We start from the raw sequence: 18,602 nt of genomic DNA, 5'->3' as shown, positions 1-18,602 counted from the left end.
TACAAAATTTCCTGGAGTTTCCTACGTTATTATAGGTCTCTAACTTGCATATAAACAGAAGGGATTAGATTGGCTCTGGCCTAAGCCTCTGTATCATCCGGGAGCTCTGAATGTGTTGTCATCTCTGATTCAGTAGATGATCACACCAACAGTTGCCATGGCTGTCCACTTCTGACTGATAATTACTGGAGTTCAGGAGTGCTCATTATCTAAAGATTCTCCCCTACACTTGGGCATCCATGGCTCCTCAAGAAACTTGTGATCCCATTCTGTGCTATTATGAATGATATTCAGCGTTGGTCACATAACTACAAGATAGGATTGCCATTTCACTGCACTTTGATCATAAATCAGCTTGGCAAGTTTGTGGTGACATTCCATAGTTTCAGTATGTTAATAAAGCTTTCATGCTCTGGTCTCTTGCAGAGTGCTCACTCTGCACGTTGCATCTGTTCACCTTGCATGGAAAAGTCCAGAAGAGCAGGTGAAGTCCTTGAGAGCTAAGGCACCTGAGCCTAGACGTGATAGGAACATGAGCACAAAGTTTTCTTTTACATTGGAAAAAAATAAAGACGAAGTTCTGAGAATGAAAGTTGATTCATTTTTCTCTAAGTAAGAAAATAAAAATAAAATAATAAAACATAAAAGGGAAACTGGCAAGTTGACAAATTTTATGTAATTAATTACACTGTAAGAGGGTAAACGTCCAAACTCTCAGGTAAAGCCATGATGACAATTATTTCAGTGATGCCCATTGAAACCACACAGTACCCCAAAATAGTGACTGAAACTTGTATTTCTGCTCTATTAGAAGAAGAAAAAGACTGCCACTAATCTACACCATTCATTCCCACTTTCTAGTACACACTGAAGAATGGACTTCCTTTTGCGGGGATAAGTTTGAGTTTGAAAACCAAGCAAAGAGCCGTATTTTGAGACTAGAAATCCTACAGCTGAGGTGTGTTGAGAATAAATGCAAAAAGAACGTTGCCTCAAAAATATCTGATGAGGGAGAATCCCCATTGCACTGGCTCGCAGGGCGGTCAGGGGGAGCACTAGCAAAGTGGAGAAATCTGGCTGAGCTGTGGCGATGCACCAGCTGCTGCTGCAGCAGTGAGATGAACCCTGACGGTTGCCTGCTGCTTCACTTCACAGAGGAGGTGCCCCTCAAACATACTGAGGTGGTGCAAATCCACTTCCTTCAATCTCATTTTCAGATTTTCTCCCATCTTGAATTATTCCTTAAATGCGTTTATATTTTTAAATATAAAGTTTATTGTCACCTCAACTTCCCATCCAGAAAAATTGCATGTAGTGTGAAATAATTTACCATGGTTAAATTCCCTGGCAGTCATTTGTCTGTGACTTGTCAGAGGTAAAGTAGAGAAAGATGTGTGTGGAGATGTGATGTGTAAAGAAGAGAATTGGGGGCATGGGGGGATTGAAGAAGAAATAAATCTTGATGTTCATCAAGCATGTAGCAATTGCTGCCTTTTAGGTTTCTACCCAGCAGTGAGACACCTGGTCAGATCAGGTGTCTAGACCAACATAAAGCTTATGCCTGAACAGATTCTTGGGGGCAGCTGCTGCTGAGCCAGGCTTAGCAGACAAGTGTTGTTTATCTGATAAATTTTTGAATTTGGAATCATTGTTTGGCTCATCATAAACAAGAAGGTTTTTTTGGGAATACTAACATATTCTTCTTCAATGGATGGTGATTCAGTCAAGTGCCAGATAAAGTGGTCTCAAGATGCTGTGTGAATTGGGTTAGTATAGGACAAAGGGATAAGAAACCATTACTTCGTCTGATTGTCATTGGCTCTGTTAACCACCTGGATTTATTTAACCTTCAATTCTATTTTTCAATGAATAATTTAATTATAAAGAATCTGAAGTGTTTATGAGGTCATGCTGGTCAAAAAGTTTCCGAAAGTTTGAGTCTTGCACTGTGTCTTGATCTCTCTGTTCTATCATTCCGTGAAAGGGAAGGAATCGTAATGGACTTTCCTCAACAGGTTGTTTGAATGAGAGCCCAAGAATCTAGAGTCCCATGCAGTGCAGTTTTAATTTCTACCCTTTCCCAATCCTCTGAGCCTGTTAGACTCTGAATCTGAATATGTGTTCTTTTCAAAGAAGCCAGTAGAAATGAGAATGCTCATTGATTAGACTGAACCTCTGATAGTAATCGGTCTTGGAAAAAAAGTACAATTGTGATAATGTCACAAAAAAGAGTGTTTGTCCCTCAGAAAATAATTACAAAAATTAACTTGCGACAGGTCACGGTACATTTTGTTCTAAAGCATGCGGAAGTACTAAGAGATCACGTTATACTGCTTTCTGAGTCTTTGGGCTTTATCTGTTTCTTTCTTCTCCCACCAAACTGCTACAAAGAGACGCTCGTAGTCATTTTCCATTTAAATCTCAACCCACAGTCTGCCTTCTCCCCACAACTGCAACATCCCTAACACCCCCATACTTGAAGTTAGTGGAATGCCTATTAATCAAGGTCACTCACAGTCTCCTTTTTGCCAAATCCAATGTAGGCACTAATCAGTTCTTATCTCATTTCTGTATCTTGATGCTGTTCACACCCATACCTTCAAAAGCTCACTCCTCCTTGGCTTCCTCATACAATCTCTCCTGTATGAGGTCTGCTCTGACTTTTTGTACCATTATTTTGCAGTCTCCTCCTGGAATTACTCTGGATCATTCTTCCTTCCCCTTGTTTGTGACCCTAGTCTTCCATTCTTATCTTAAAAAAAAAAAAAAGTTCTTCATAAACTTCCCCAGGATGGTCTAGCTCACTCACATGCTTGGCCTGAACCACCACTGTTATAATAACTCCCAAATACATTCCTATCCCTGAACTCTGTCTTATGAGACTCCAATTTCCTATTGCCTACCTGTGAGAACTGTGAGACCCTGGGCTACTCAGACTTCATAGATCCAAATCCAGATTCATACTTCTCCCAAGCCTCATTTTTAAAAAATTCCCCTAAATTAGCCATGATGCCACAGTACAATCAGTCATACTAATCTGGTGCCTGCCTCGGCCTATTGTCCCTCAGATACATTGTTGCCTTGCTCAGCAGGCTGTTTTTCAGGCTCTCCTGTTAGCTGGTTTCTGCATTAGCTGCCCAATGTGAAGTCCTCACAGGAGATTGGAGGGTGAGAGGAAAGGAAAGGAGAAGCCACGGTATCTCTTACGCACACACACCACTAGACAGTACCTAGAATGGTTTTTGTTTCCTTTGGACCCTATATGAAACACTCTCCATCTTTCACACCCCTCAAATCAATCCATTCTCTCCCCTCCATCTCCACTGACACTGACTTCATCTTGTCTTCATCATTTCTCTTCTGCGTCTTGGTAATAGACTTCATATTCTTTAATTTACTTCTCCTCGTCCAATCCATTCTCTATATTGCTACAGAATAAGCTCTCTAAAGTGATCATTAGATATAGGTCTCCCATTTAAACTAAAGCAGACAGCCATCCTCCAAGCGATATCAGTTATGAGTAGCTCCTTAAGAATAAGAGTAGATCTCCATGCCTGGGAACACATGGTCGTGCAATTTGGCAACAAGTGATTAGCCTAAGGATGTCACCTGATCTGAAGGTACCAGACCTAAAGGCCATCAGGGGAATCAATGGTCCATTCAGTAGCCTGGCTAGAGAACTGTTGACTGTGACCACAAATATTGCATAGTGACCGGTCAGCTTGGTTAGATCCCTTTGCAATTTTAAATGAAAGACAGTGACCACGTACAGTGGAGCAGAAGCTAAAAGTAACAGGGTAGAAGTGTAATGAAAACCACAAGGCAGCAGAAACAATGGTGCAGTGTGAGTTAGTGGCAGTAGGTGGGCCGCCACGCGAGTAGCCATCATAAGCTAAGTGGGAGCAAATAGCAGCACCAGAATCCAGACTCGAGAAGAAGATATCACTAGAGTTGTTTGAGGATGCAGGAACAGTTGTGAGCTGAGCAGGGAGCAGTGACTATTCATCTGCTGAGCACTGAAGTGATTTCTGTACTTTCCACTTCTCCTTGTAACCTTAAATGAAACCCCATCCAAAAAAAAAAAAAGTGTTTCTTTTCCTCACAAACTAACTGCACACCTCTTCTTCATGTGTTTCAGAAAATCACATGCTCCTAATACTCACGGGACCAAGTTGCAAAGTTTGGGAAATGCTTTCTTTCCTCTCCAAACTTTCACAATGCAAAGTCTTCCGTGAACTTGCCTCCTGTCTGCAGCAGCATCTGAGTCAGACTTGTTCTTCTCCAAAGGAGTGGTGAGTTCTTTGTGGCAGGACTGGCACCTTTCTCTCACAGCAACAATATAATCTCAAGTGATTGTTCTTAACGCCCTGTTGTAACCCAACTGTGATATGGGTTCTCCTGACTCCACCCCTTTGTGTAATAGTTGCTCCTCCCTGTGCCTGAAAGGCCTGGAAAAAGGAGGTCTTTTTCACCTTAAGTGTTCATATTCTTTACAGGTCAGTTAAGGTATTAATGAAGACTTCTGTGACGTGACACCCCTCTCCTTTATTGGTCCCCATCAGACAGGTAAAGGTTTCATATCTGCTCTTCTGACACTTGTACAAGCCTACCATTATTTTAAAATCTTGCCATTCATTTACATTAGTCTGAGCAATTCCAGGACTAAGATTCTCACCAGTTTATTCTTGTGTGATCCTGCTTAAAGTACATAGAAGGTGTGCAAGAAATAAATACATTCATTGGAGAAAAGTTTTTCTAATCCCTGGGAGACCTCAGGGAGCCATTATACCTCAGGGAGGTATAATGGAATGAACTCTGGAGCAAAGTTCTGGGTCTTTCTCTGAAGCACCTCAACCCCTAGGAGCCTGATTTTCCACATCTTTAAATGTCGTTGGATGGCTAAGCATTAAGCTCAGTAACCTCTATGGTCCTTGGCACTGCTATGAATGCATTTCAAGACTGGCCCTGGAATTTGCTTCTACTCACATCCCATCACCTCCTCACCCATAAATCTGGTTACAGTGTTCCCTCGATATCTTCAGAGGATTGGCCCAGGACCCCCATGTACACCCAAATCCACGCATAGTCAAGTCTGGCAGTCAGCCCTGCAGGAACTGGAACCCACATATACAGAAATTGGCCCTCCCTATATAAGCAGGTTTCAGATCCTAGGAATACTTGGTTTTCTGTCCACATTTGGTTGAAAAATTTTGCACGTAAATGGACCCACCCAGTTAAAACCCATGTTGTCGCTGGGCCTGGTGGCTCACACCCATAATCCTAGTGCTTTTGGAGGCTTAGGTGGGAGGGTCAAGTAAAGCCAGGAGTTCAAGACCAGCCCAGGCAACATAGCAAGACTCCATCTCTGCGAAAAAATTGAAAATTAGCTGGGCATTGTGGCATGCACCTGTAGTCCCAGCTACTTAGGAGGCTGAGGCAGGAGGAACGCTTGAGACCAGGAGTTTGAGATTACAGTGAGCTAGGATTGTGTCCCTACACTGCAGCCTGTAAGACAAAGAGAGACCCTGTCTCAAAAACAAAAACAAACAAAACTTGTTTTGCCCAAGGGTCAACTGTATAGAGTTCATATTATGACTAATTATTTGTTGTCATTGTTACTTAATTTTGTGCAATGGAGAAGGGATATGTTATTTAATATTACACAGAACCTATTCCTACACAATCAAGGTAGGCTTCAAGATATGGATAACATAGATATTATCAGTCTGAAGACAGATCCACATAAAGTTTTAACTTCAAATGCATAAAACTATGTTTGGTAATCTGTAAAGGAAGATTGGAAAGGCAAAATTCTTCAGGCTGCCATGCTGAAAAAAAAAGTTTGTGATCTACATTTATGTATTTAAAATTTAAAGACAAGAGAGAATAGTATGTAAAATTAACTTTATTTGACATGCATGTATACCAAATATAAAATTAGCTTAGCTGACAGATCTAGGTTGGTTAAAACTCTAAATAGATCATACAAAACAAAGATTGGCAACCATTTCTTATATGCTTCTCATCTACAACAAGGACTTTTGCCATTGCCATAACTTGATATTGCTGGAAAACATTTTTGATATTTGACATTAACAGTATGAAGTAGAAAAACAGAAAAACAAGAAACATATATATACTGAAAAAAAAATTTAAACAACAAGTCTATACATAGTTGCTTGTCCTTAGAAAGAAACATATCTAACAGAGCTAAAATTAGGAGTATCCAATATACACATAGTCATCAAGTTAATCTATTTTGCAAGAACCAACTTTCTGGCAGGAAAGAAAAGTGAATGAGTCTTCCTTGACACTCCATCAGGAGTTATGCATGAATCAAATAAAAGGATTTTGCTAAAATCTGTTGACTCTTCCTAAACAACCTTTCTCTCTACTCTCACGAATACAGATCCTTTTTTTTTTAGAGATTGAGCATCTTAGCTAGTCCTTTAAAATGAGTTCCTTTGTCCTCCATACTTTTGGGATTTATCTTTCTGAACCCCAAATCTCGATTGCCTGTTCAAAAGTCTAAACTTCTTGTTCTACACAAGACTTGTACCAGACCATTGCTTTCCTTTTCTGACATCTTTACTCAGCACTCTGCTCTGCGCTGGCCCCTGAACCACTTGCACTTGCCTGAATGCCCTGTGCAGTTCCATGTTTTCAAGTCAACAACTCATAGGGTACCTCACAGCTATGTGCCAGGCATGTTGTAGGCAATTTTCATGCATTTGTTCATGCTATTTCCAGTGCATGGAATGTCCTGCCCAAAATCTGTTTCCTGGAAAATATCCACCCATCTTTCAAGTGTTGGTACATGGTTTGTATAAATTTGGTCATATCTGTTAAAATCAACCGTCTCACTTTCTGTTCCTTCAGTCAGTCAGCTTTATGCAAATGTCAACTGCAGAAAGTCCTAATACAATTATGTCTACTGGGCCATAAACTCTGAGGAACAGGTCCATGCCTCATTCATCATTTCATCCCTAACACCTGCCTAGTATCTGACACTTACATTAATTCATCTTAGCCCCAATTAGTCCTATTCTTCCTTCGTCTGTGACAAAGAATAAAATAAGCATGAAAAAACTTCATCAGACACTACTAGGTTATCATTTCAGAAATCAGAATAGAAATACATAAATATAAGAAACTTGCAGGAGCATAAGGATGAATCTTAATGGATGAAGCCCAGAGAAATTCATGAACTTCCTCAAGTTACGAGACACATTAATGGCTCAGGGTTTCTTCTTCTTTTTTTGAGGTGGAGTCTCACTCTGTTGCCCAGGCTGGAGTGCAGTGGCGCAATTTCCACTCACTGCAAGCTCCGCCTCCTCGGTTCACGCCATTCTCCTGCCTCAACCTCATGAGTAGCTGGGACTACAGGCGCCGGCCACCACGCCCAGCTAATTTTGTATTTTTAGTAGAGATGGGGTTTCACCGTGTTAGCCAGGATGGTCTCGATCTCCTGACCTCGTGATCCTCCCTCCTTGGCCTCCCAAAGTGCTGGGGTTACAGGCTTGAGCCACCGCGCCCGGCCTCAGGGTTTCTTTTATAACTGTGATCAGGAAGATGTGCTTTTCTTTCTACTTTGTTAAGCAACTAATCAAACTCAGCACAACAAAACAAAGATTCTCCTTTTCTCCCAAGAAGTTCAACAGTTCTAGCGTTGTAGAACATTTCACAAATAAAACCATCCTAGTTTCCTTTTCCCATAAACAGTTGAACACATCAGTGTGATAAGATCACCTCACACTATTTCTTGGCTTAATGCTAGCATTGCCTCCTGCATACAGATTTCTCTTACCCTTCTAGCAGATTTAATTGCTTCTTCCCCTGTGTTCCCACAGCACTGTATATACTCTATTATAGCTAGTTTACGAATAATAATATTAATTCTGGACCATAAAATGGCAACTGGTCAATGCCTGGCATATAATGAACACTCAAATGAACAAGGAATTGAATCTTGCTTTAATGAAGTAAGTCAAGACTAATTATGTCAGTTCCAATCTTAAGAACGTCCTTGGCTTTTAATGAGGGGTCTTCATCTTTGAACACAGATTTAGTTTCAGACAGTGGTTTTTGCTGCCTGTAATAACTAAAGTTTGCAAAAAAATTAATTATTTGAGGACACTATATTTTTAAGAAATGAATTTCCTTAAACTATTCCTACAAGGGTAATATACAGTAAGTGAAAAACCACTAACACGGTAGTTCTCATAGTGGTTGCTTTTATGTATGCATACTTAAGATAATTTTAAGTGGTTGGAATAGGTCCAGAGAACACCTTTATTCTATGGTGTTGCCATTTAATGTTTTAATTATTTAAAATACTTAAATAATTTAATATTTAATTTGAAAAATTAAATACTGAGTTTGTTGTGGGCAAATTAGTGGTGATAAAACATTATTAATCTAAAATCTGCTCTTAAAATTTGTTCAGATTATCATTGACTGATTGGCCCTGCCCTCCCCATATTCACTCATAATATGATTTGTTATTTTGTGATTCTTGACAGTTAAGAAAGCAATTTTAATACCTGAAATGCAAGTCTAGCTGTGGCTTCATTTTAAGAATTTGGTAATTTTGTAAAAGTGCTTGAATGCTTGTTTTACCATTGTTATATCTCAATTCTTATAAGACCCTCAGCAGAATCAATTTACATGACTGGCAGTACTAAGCCACTTTAAAATTATTTTAAATAATTTTATTTGCTTGGGTTCTACTTGTTTGGGTTTTACATACTACTGTGGCATCCTTCTTTTAAGGATATAAACTATAATTAGAAATGATATGGAAAAAAGTGACTAGAAAACAAATCTGAAGGCTTTTAAAAATTTCAGAGTACATTAGTAAATGCTTTAAAAGACAACCCATCCAATAACATATATGCAAGTTAACACTACAAATTCAATGACATAAGAAAATAGATTGGACTTACTTTCACATTCACCTCTACAGATACTCTATAATGAACACACTAGTATGATGATAATAAAGCAATCAAGAACAATTTATCTGTCAGTCTGTGTATATGTGACTATCTACATATTTATTTCACACACACATGCCAAATACCCACATAACTTCAATCCTATATCCATTTACCTCTCAGAGTGATTTAAAGTAGCCACAGTGGCACATAAAAGGAAAAAAATAATGAATTCCAGGCTTCCTAGTAAGTAAAGCCAAATCAAATTGTTCAAGTGATACTATAGTGCTATTTTTACAGGAAAACACAGATTTCTATAATTTCTGGTCATTTACTTCATCATTAAAGTACTATTTGCCAATATTGGTTTCACATAATGACAATAAAACATTCTTGACTTATATACTACATGAAAAAAATAGATTATGAGCTTATTTTTTGACCAGTCATCAAACATGTTTTCATTTGAATAAAGAAAATTCTTCCAGTTTAATATAAGTTTATCAATTTGTTTTTTCAATGAAACAAAGTAAATTTACAGTAAAGTTACTGGTCTCTATATAAGTCTTCCAATCTTCAAATTCAGCCAAACAGTACAAGGATTACAGGAGAAAAAAAAAACACAATTAATCTCTTGTGGCTATCATTTTAGGGGCTGGTTTTCTCATATTGCTGAATTCTACCACAACCTGTCGTATTTCCAAGGTTTGGATGGTGCTTTAAATCTGAACTGCCTGAGAAGATTCAGAAAGCCTTTGTTCTTGGGCTTACACAGTAAGCACTTTGCGTGATTCCTAATCACATTTTTATCCAGAACACAGTGTTACGGGTCACATTTTTCTCAATAATGCTTATATTGATTGATGCTCTATAAATATAAACATATTTACATACAGAATACACACACTGACATGGGGGTATGAAGTTAGCCAGCCATCCATAGGAAGAATGGAATAAAAATTGCAGGAAGGGTAGTGTATGATACCAAGCCCGTACAGACTATAGACGCCAATCCCAAGACTGCTGAAGCAAGAACACTTCTCTGATCACGAATAATTATCTTCACAGTCTCACAAAACTGGAAAATAAAATATTGGAAAATTAGGAAAGGTGGCTAAACCCAAGAAGAATCACATATATCAAACAGTAAATCAGTTTTCCCAGCTATTTTCTGTCTACCAGAAGAACTAGACTTTTTCTTATGACTTACAAAAAAATTTACAATGTTAAGAGTCCAGTTCTGATTCTATACCGTATAGTAGCAGAAATGATCCCTTAGGCAACTAAGTTAATAATGGCAGTTGCCTATGTAAATACAGCATTTATAGAAAACTATAGAAAGTATAACCACATAGTTATTCAGGACTAAAGGTTTAAAACATCAAACTGCTTATCAATAATAGCATATTTTAAAATTAGATGAGCAAAGAGGTGTCTCTAATCTTGAGTAAAAATAATAGAATTTGGCCAATTAAAAGTAGATTCAATTCCTCCAATCTGCCATTCTAAAATCTAATGATACCAATGATAACTTTTTTATAAGTCTCAAAATCTACAGGCATAGAAAGTCTAATTTTATTGTCAAATCCCATTTCCTGACTAAATATGCTAAATTCAGGATCAATTATGTGACACATAACTGGCTGCTGGAAAAAAAGACAAATATTGTCCCTACCCCTGAGGAATGCATCCTTCTAATATGTGTAATGTTTTCCTTAGAAAAATAATTTTACTTAGAAATGATGGCCTATGTCTGAGTCCTGGCTCCAGCTCTTATTGGCTATGTCACCTCAAGTAGTCAAATGGGAACACTCAAATTGTTCTGAGGATTAACTGAGATGTTTGATGCACAAGTCCTCTGTATTCTTCTACGTGCTGTATAAACATAAGGTATTACAGTGATTATTATTAGTACTCTATTTGTTGACAGTTATCTCTACCATATTGCCGTTGATGCCAGAATGCAGTGATTGTCAGTCATTTCTATATGGGTTTTGCTATTCATACTAATTTTAAGCTCTGTTTCTAGACATGGCATTTTATGTTCTTTTAGGGTTTTCTACAGTGGCTTACATGGTACTGGGCAGCTAGGTTTCCAAATTATTAAGTGATAGAATGAACAAGTTCAATATGTTTTAATACACCACTTTGACAGCATGGTTATCTCTATCCATACTTTTACACAATTACCTAAACAAGTGTGAAACTCTTATCTAGATGTTGGCCTATTTTTCTATCAGACATACTATTTGTCCTTTTTTAATAAACTAGCAAGGCATTGAGAAGTATACTATTTTAAGATGGTAAAGATCAAATTGAAGTTTTCAGGACAGGGAGAAAAGGAGGTTGATGGAAGACATATTTTTGTAAATGACTAAGTTGTAAATACAGTTATCCTTATTTTTTCCTTGATAATTTATAGTTAAGTCAATCAGAATCATTTTCGACTGTATTTCCCACAAAAGCAGATTTTTCTCAAAAAGCAACTCATGTCTAATACCCTGTTCCTGTTCACTTGGTCAGCAGACCAGCAGGCATCTTTAGTGGTGCTCAACAGTAGGAAATTTCTAGAAGGGGTCAATAAGTCTGTAGGAACACTCTTGTGAGCACTCAATCCACACAAATGAAAAGGGGCATTTGCAATCATTTTTGGCAATGAAAGAGCAGTATTAACAAAGTAAAAAAAATCATAGTAGAAAAAGCATAAGGAATAGTAATAGTTATTAACCAAAGGAATTTTTAGTTTACAAAATACTGATTGTCAACAGTATTATAAAAATCCCATTATTTTATGACTTCTAAACTTGTAAAATAGAGTGTTACCACAAAGGAGTAAATGTTCTTTTCCAGTTCATTCATTTGCAAACTAATTGCAGTGTTTTCCTTAGGGTAGTGTGTTCTTGAGAGTTTTTATTAACTCAAATTTAAGTAAGAGGCAACTTTGTAACTCTCATGTTAATATTAGTTGCATTATGGAGAACTCAGCAATCAGACCCAGAATCAAATAATTTGTTATGTTTCTAAGAAGTAGAAACCAGTCCTTCCTTCAGTATTAATGACCTACTTCTCTCAGTGCATGTTCAAAAACAGTTTGTAGAATTAGGAAATTTGGGATGAAAACTTTTTTTTTTCCCCCGGGAAATCTACTCTGTGGCCAAATTGTTTGTTAGACCATTCAAAGTGAAGACAAAACTCAGTTTCACAAGAGGTGCTATGCAGCAACAGCAATTAAAACACTTCTCTACTTCTGTAGACCCTAACAAAGTTTCCAAAGATGAAAAACTACTCCAACTAGTTATTTATGCAGATTAAATATTTTACTACCTTACAAAAGCACTAGTTACTGTTTTTCTGTAGAAATATATAATGCAGCGCTATATGTGTTCCATGAAAGGGTAACTCCTAATTACCTGATAGAAATACTGTTTTTCCTTAGAGAAATGATTTGCTTGGTTCCTAAGTAAATCTGACATGTTTCCTTTTGTACACTTTGGGAGCCCGTGTTTGTAAATGTGGTGGAGTTCATTTCTAAACAGGCCTGGACTAGAGCTGTGATTCTTGAATCGCTGCACAGTGCTCTAAATGTATTTTTATTTTACTTGGAAAAGAATTCCTAGATTGAGTCTTTTGTGGCTCTATAAAATCCATAAGGAGTTTCATACACCGATCTATAAAAGCAAAATACTTCCATGCTCTCCCACAGAGGATAGAGAAAGATGTTCCTAAATGGGTCAAAAAAATTAACCAAGATGTGGAGCAATTAAAAAACTGGTTACATGAAAAAAACTGACTTAGCTTTTTCTGGTCCCAAAAATATCTAAACATGAAGAGTAACACTAAAGCTCATATGTTATTGCCCAGGTTTCCATTATAAAGACTGAACATTAACAATGACTTCTTTAACAAGTGCAATGAAGGCTGAGAAAGTTTCCAATTGTAAGTGAAGTTTCAGTCTTAAAATCTTAACTATTTTTAAAAGTTAAGAGGTTTAAAAGGAAATAAAAATCCATTTTTCCCTTTGGATTTGTGGCTAATTTAATAATCATGAGTATTTTTTCAAAATACTCATAAAAATTACCTTCCAATGTTTAACATCTCTTCTTGAAAACTAATTGTATTGATCTCTGGGGAACCCATAAACAATGTAATCTACCTTTAGGGCTAATGGGTAAAGGATGCTTAACAATGAAGTCTAGATGAGGATTAAAGCCAACCCAGAAAGAATTCAGAATACCATGGAAAATACAACTCTGAAGCACCAACACAAAGAATAAGGGACCTACCAGGGGGGCCCTCTTACTGGGAATTTTGATAGCTTATAGCAAGCAATGAAAAATCCCTCTATGCAGCTTTCAAAGGGAGAAAACTGCATGGTTCCTTATTTTAAAGGCACACACTTTGTTTATAGTGTTATAGATTAAATATAAACTCTGGACCTCTTCCTTTCAAGTGAAATTCTTGGTTAAAGTTGCAAGCAGCGGTGACCGATTCCTTGTATCCCCCACCCCCAGTCACTTGCCCTTTGTCGTTTGAACTACATTGTGGGTGGACACCTGATGACTTCTGCAGCAATACTGGGCAGCTCTGGAATCTCTGGAAGCGGTCCTGCATTGCCACATCCTTTCTCTAAGCATTTCGAGATATCCTGCAACGCACGTTGCCATTTGCTTATTTACTTAGCCTACCTTAGGAACACCAGAACTTTCCTTACTTAATCTAGAACTTTAAGAATGTTATGGAAGGCCGGGCACGGTGGCTCACGCCTGTAATCCCAGCACTTTGGGATGCTGAGGCGGGAGGATCACGAGGTCAGGAGATCGGGACCATCCTTGCTAATACGGTGAAACCCCATCTCTACTAAAAATTCAAAAATAAATTAGCCGGGCGTGGTGGCGGGTGCCTGTAGTCCCAGCTACTCAGGAGGCTGAGGCAGGAGAATGGCGTGAACTCTGGAGGCGGAGTTTGCAGTGAGTGGAGATCGCGCCACTGCACTCCAGCCTGGGCTACAGAGCGAGACTCCGTCTCAAAAAAAAAAAAAAAAAAAAAAAGAAAAGAAAAAGAAAAAGAAAAAGGATGGTATGGAAGTGGTGGGGGAGGTGTCCAGGAATTAGATCCCTACTCGCGGGGAAGAGAAAAGGTCAGGGATGGGAGGGGGCATCTCCGCGGAGCCCACTTCCCCTGGGAGTCACACATCATACCTTGTCGGACTGGGGACTGATCGGGGTGCCATATCTGCAGTAGGTCACGAAGTGCTCGCAGTTGTTCCACAGCAGGCTGTAGGGGGTAAAGCCCAGCAGCTTCTCAGCCCTTCGCGCCACCTCCTCGTTGAGCAGTGCCTTCTTCTGGAGGGACTCGTCCAGGTGATTGACCAGGATGTTAGCTCCGTAGGCGAAGTCCTCCACTGTGTCCACGCGGATGCTGGCCACTTTGACAATAACGCCCAGGATGAGACGCTTGTTGGAGACCACCTTCTGCGTGCGCCCCATGTCGTCTGTCAGGGCCAACAGGATGTCGGGCATCATGTGGGCAACACGGTTGTCTCCTAGGTAGATGCCATAGTGGGTCAGGTGGGTCCGGGGCACCTCCAGCACGTCGCCTCGGTGGAAAGAGCTGGTTTCATAAAAACTGTTCCTCCCTTTGTCTTCGCCCGCGGCGCCCGAACTAAAGAGCGTGAAGTTGGAGATGAGGAGCAGCTTCTCCAGTAGTAAAGACACCACCTCCAGCATGGGGTTCTTCATCCTGCAGGGAAGAGGGCGTCTTGGAGAGGTGCCGGTGCCACTCCGGCAGGGGCCGGGCTGGGCAAGTTAAGCTCGCCGGACAGGGGTGCTGCGCTGCTGCTCACCTGCAGGCCAGGTGAGGTACGGCGCAAAGTACGGCCGCTGAGGAGAGAGGAAGGCAAAGGAGGACAGCGAGGCCTGGCGACCGGCTCAGCCAAGCCACAATGGGGAATGAGACGGATAAGGAACCGGTGGCTGACGGCGGGGACAGTGAGACCAGTGCTACAAGCAGCCGGAGAAGGAGCGCACCTGGGGGCCGTGCCGGGGGCAGGGCCGCGCGCGGTGCTCAAGAGGTGCAGGCTTCGCTGCGACTTTTTATGGCCGTCGAGGGGGCGGAGCCGAAGGCCGTCACAGACCCGGAAAGCTCACTGATTGGGCGCCGCCGGCGCGCTGCGCTAGCGGCGGGGAGGACGCGGGATCCCGGTTTCTTTGGGAGGGGGGCGGGCCGACTCCCAGCTCCAGGGTTCTGCACAGTGATTCTTTATCGCCGCGGGATCCCGGTTGCACTACTGGCTTTTAAGTGGCCTATTTAGGGAGGTAGAGTCCCAAGGTGTGGCGGCACGAAAGGTCCTGCACCTGTCGGGACTGGGGCGAGTTCCTGGCACTTCGCGGTAGTCTTCGGTGGAAAGTCCTCTTGGGCGAGATTTCTGAGTTGGACCACCTTCCTCTAAAAGGATAGATATGAGGGACTTCGGCTTAATAAAGAGATTGCATTTACTTTGCAAAGTGCGAGCGCCTCGAATGCCTGCAGATTCTTTCCTGACCGAATCTTTCGTTTTGTTTTGTTTTGTTTTGAGACAGTGCCTTGCTCTATCACCCAGAGCAGGAGGGCGGTGGCGCGATCTGGGCTCACTGCAACCTCCGCCTCCCAGGTTCAAGCGATTCTCGTGCCTCAGCCTCCCAAGTAGCTGATATTACAGGCACCACGCCTGGCTAATTTTTGTATTTTTAGTAGACACGGGGTTTCACCATGTTGGTCAGGCTGGTGTTGGCCAGGCTGGTCTCGAACTCCTGACCTCAAGTGATCCGCCCTTCTGGACCTCCCAAAGCGCTGGGATTACAGGCGTGAGCCACCGCGCCCAGCCCCTCTTTTTTCAAATGCCCTGAATCCCCCATGCTTTCAGCCGGCGCGAGGGTGTGTGTGTAGGGCGGGGGGGGGGTTGGGGGGGTCGCTACCCGCGAGTCCAGGCCCTGCGCGCCGGTGATTTGAACCCGAGGCCTCTCTGCGCTCCTAGGCACCTGTGGCCGTTGAGTACGAAGCTTCCAACGGTTGGCATGAAAAACGGCGAGGTCCCAACGCCCGCCAGGAAAGCAAGATTCATGTTAAGTTTATTTCTCCGGCTTCAGGGTCACATGGAGCCAGCTTCAGTTCACCCACCGAAACTTTGTCCGCCTCCCTTTATTTTTATTTTTATTTTTATTTTTATGTTTTTAAGCATAACCTCCCGGAGACGGCCAAGGAAGGCGAAGTACTTGGATGAGATGCTAAGTTCTTTGCCCGTGCGCCTGCAGCCCGACTCCAATGCCTCCTCGAGGGTGGTCCTAGGGAGCTGCCGGGTGAGGGAGCCGCTGAAGCGTTGGCCGCGCCAGGCTTGGCACGCGATGTCCCCACCCGGTGCTGAGTTCCGTGCTAATGCATTATGTAAATGCTTAAATTCTGCAGACAAAGGCCACAATGGATAGCCTCGGGTGGCTCCACAAAGCTGCCCAGTCGGCGCTAATAGGTTTCATCAGCAGATTCTACGCACGCCTGAGGGTACTCTGCGGATGATGGATGAAGGAACATTCATTTTACCTGGAAGACGAAGGGGGCCATAGAGACCAGGCGTGAGGGAAAACGGCTCCCCATTATCCTTGGAGGCCGGGCCTTTGCTGCCACCCTCAATCTGCCGTCAGCGATCTGTCCCCGTCTCCCTGCTTGCCGGTGACTTTTGTTCATTCACAAACGATTGCGCATCACATTATAGTCCCAGCAAAGAGGAGAAAACTCCCACAAACGAGTCGAAAGAGGAAGTTGGAGAAGGGGAGAGAGCCAGTGGACGTGGAGATTTTTTTATTTTCCCAGTTTACTCCCAAAATTTAAAGAAAAGCGCCCAGGTGGCGAGTTGCTGAAACTAATCAGCTGCGCACAGGGAGCTTGCTAGCCTCTAGCAGCACAGCAGTCAGCACCCTTCGCTAAAATCGGGGGAGTCTGATAGACCTCGGTGTGTACGTTCAATGCAGACCCGACGTCAGACTCTGAACTGGCTCCTCTGGGCCAGTTCTGGGAAAGCGCCAATACCGAAGCCTCTTGTGTCACGGGCCAAAGGGCCCCTGGAGATGAAAGGAAACGTGATAATTAACGGTTTCCGTCCCTGGTGGTCACTAAGGCGGCTTATAATGCTTATGACTGCCTCCACCTGGGGAACTTGAGGGAGACAAAAGCATGGAGAATTGCTTCAGGGCTCCACATAGCTATATACATATATATGAATTCTTTTATGCATATAAAAATAAATACATATGTATACATTTTATATACATGAAAGAATTAGCTATAGACTCAATAGCCTTGTCCCACCGCGTTTTGGAAGACGCAAGCAGTGCCAAGCTGATTTGCGTTTCATTTTTCTTTTTCCCCCGGTGGGGTCCACTTTCTGGCCGCCTTCTTGGGAAAGGGCTTTACTTCAAAAAGAAAGGAGGTGAGAGCGATACGAGGCATGAATCTGTATAGGTGGCTCAAGATGCAGATACTCTGCTGCCATGGAAATGAATAGGGCGCGGAGTGTCCATAGTTTCTTGAAGGATATTTTTGCCTCTGATAAATTCCAATTTTTTAAGCCAGAACGTTATGCCATTAAATGATTTATTTTGCTCAGTGGAATTGCCTGAAAGTAACCCTCTCCTGCTGCTCTGCGTGCTAGGACTTCGGCTTCCGGAAGCGACAGCCCGAAGGAGGCAGTGAAAAGTCTTCATTTGCCTTGTTTCTGAAGTCTTCCCAGAACTCTTATGCGGGAAGCGGTTAGCGATGATTAGGCAGCTTTTCAACTGCAAAAATATAGCGTGGAATGAGCTCCTCCCTCGGCTGGACTTCTCCCCGCCCCCGACCCCCCTTCGTCAAGGACCATTGCAAATTTACTTTGCAAAAGGCAGCTTCTCAATGTTCTCAAAATCTCATCTATTTCTGTGGTTGAGAGGTCAGTTTTTAATGGCTCCCTGGAGGCACACTTCATAAAAATACGTTTACACACTAATAGGCTTATGCCCCCAATAATATTTTCCTACCTGCCTCAATTTTAGCTAAACAAAGGGAAGACTATAGCTGTAGGTGGAAAGGCCCAAGAGAAATCTAACATTAGTTCTTCGAAATCAGAAGATGTCACTTGGAGATAGGAGAAATTCCTCTACCCTGAGTAGCTGGAGAGACCTCTGGTTTCCCGGATCGTTAAGAAAGGTGGCTACATTCTGTGATAACGTTCTGCGTGCGAACGCCTTAAATACATGCGAATGCGTCACCAGGTCTGGCGGCGAGATTTAGAAAGAGCCTGGACTTTCCTGGTCAACACTCAGACAGACTGTGCTGAGCGGTCGACTCCCACTTTGGCCACCGCTTCCCCTACCCGCCTGCAGAAGAAGGAATGACAGCTACAGTGTCCCCGCAGGGTGGTCGGCCCCGGGGCAGCGCCCTCGCACCTGCCGCGCTCAGGCCCACGTCCATTTCCCCTAGTAACGCATACAGGCCAAGCAAGATCCGCTTGGGTCTCAGCGCAGAAGAGGCCGAAATTGAGGCTCACAGGTCCCAGCTTACTTCTGCACCTCATCTTCCCACGGCTACCTCACCAGAGGTCCCTGGAGAGTTTCTGTTCTTAAGAACTAGGACAGGGAAGAGGTGCAGAGTTCCGCAGAAACC

General features: G+C 42.1%; 1 protein-coding gene and 1 long non-coding RNA gene across 3 annotated transcripts in view; one reads left to right on the top strand and one right to left on the bottom strand.

Annotated features, from left to right (window-relative positions):
* Positions 1-4,585, top strand: part of LOC134730296 (uncharacterized) — a 28,413-nt gene extending 23,828 nt beyond the window's left edge. The window contains exon 4 of the long non-coding RNA XR_010112051.1: positions 4,139-4,585. This is a non-coding gene — a long non-coding RNA (uncharacterized LOC134730296). The remainder of the gene's footprint in view (positions 1-4,138) is intronic.
* A 1,302-nt stretch (positions 4,586-5,887) lies between these two features.
* On the bottom strand, positions 5,888-18,164 carry LRAT (lecithin retinol acyltransferase). Of its 2 annotated transcripts, none has more exons than XM_055111953.1 (3): positions 17,978-18,164; positions 14,135-14,675; positions 5,888-10,014 (listed from the first exon to the last, which is right to left on the bottom strand). In XM_055111953.1, the coding sequence occupies exons 2-3, from the start codon at positions 14,672-14,674 to the stop codon at positions 9,862-9,864; spliced, it is 693 nt and encodes a 230-aa protein (XP_054967928.1). In that variant the 5' UTR covers position 14,675; positions 17,978-18,164; the 3' UTR covers positions 5,888-9,861. The 2 variants fall into 2 exon arrangements, with proteins under 2 accessions (XP_054967928.1, XP_003822625.1); XM_003822577.4 differs by lacking the exon at positions 17,978-18,164 and adding an exon at positions 14,779-14,879.
* Positions 18,165-18,602: the final 438 nt, after the last annotated feature.

The sequence above is a fragment of the Pan paniscus genome, chromosome 3 (assembly GCF_029289425.2).
Source record: "Pan paniscus chromosome 3, NHGRI_mPanPan1-v2.0_pri, whole genome shotgun sequence".
NCBI lineage: Eukaryota > Metazoa > Chordata > Mammalia > Primates > Hominidae > Pan > Pan paniscus.
The sequence above is the reverse complement of the archived record's forward strand: the minus strand, read 5'-3'. Positions and strand labels throughout refer to the sequence as shown.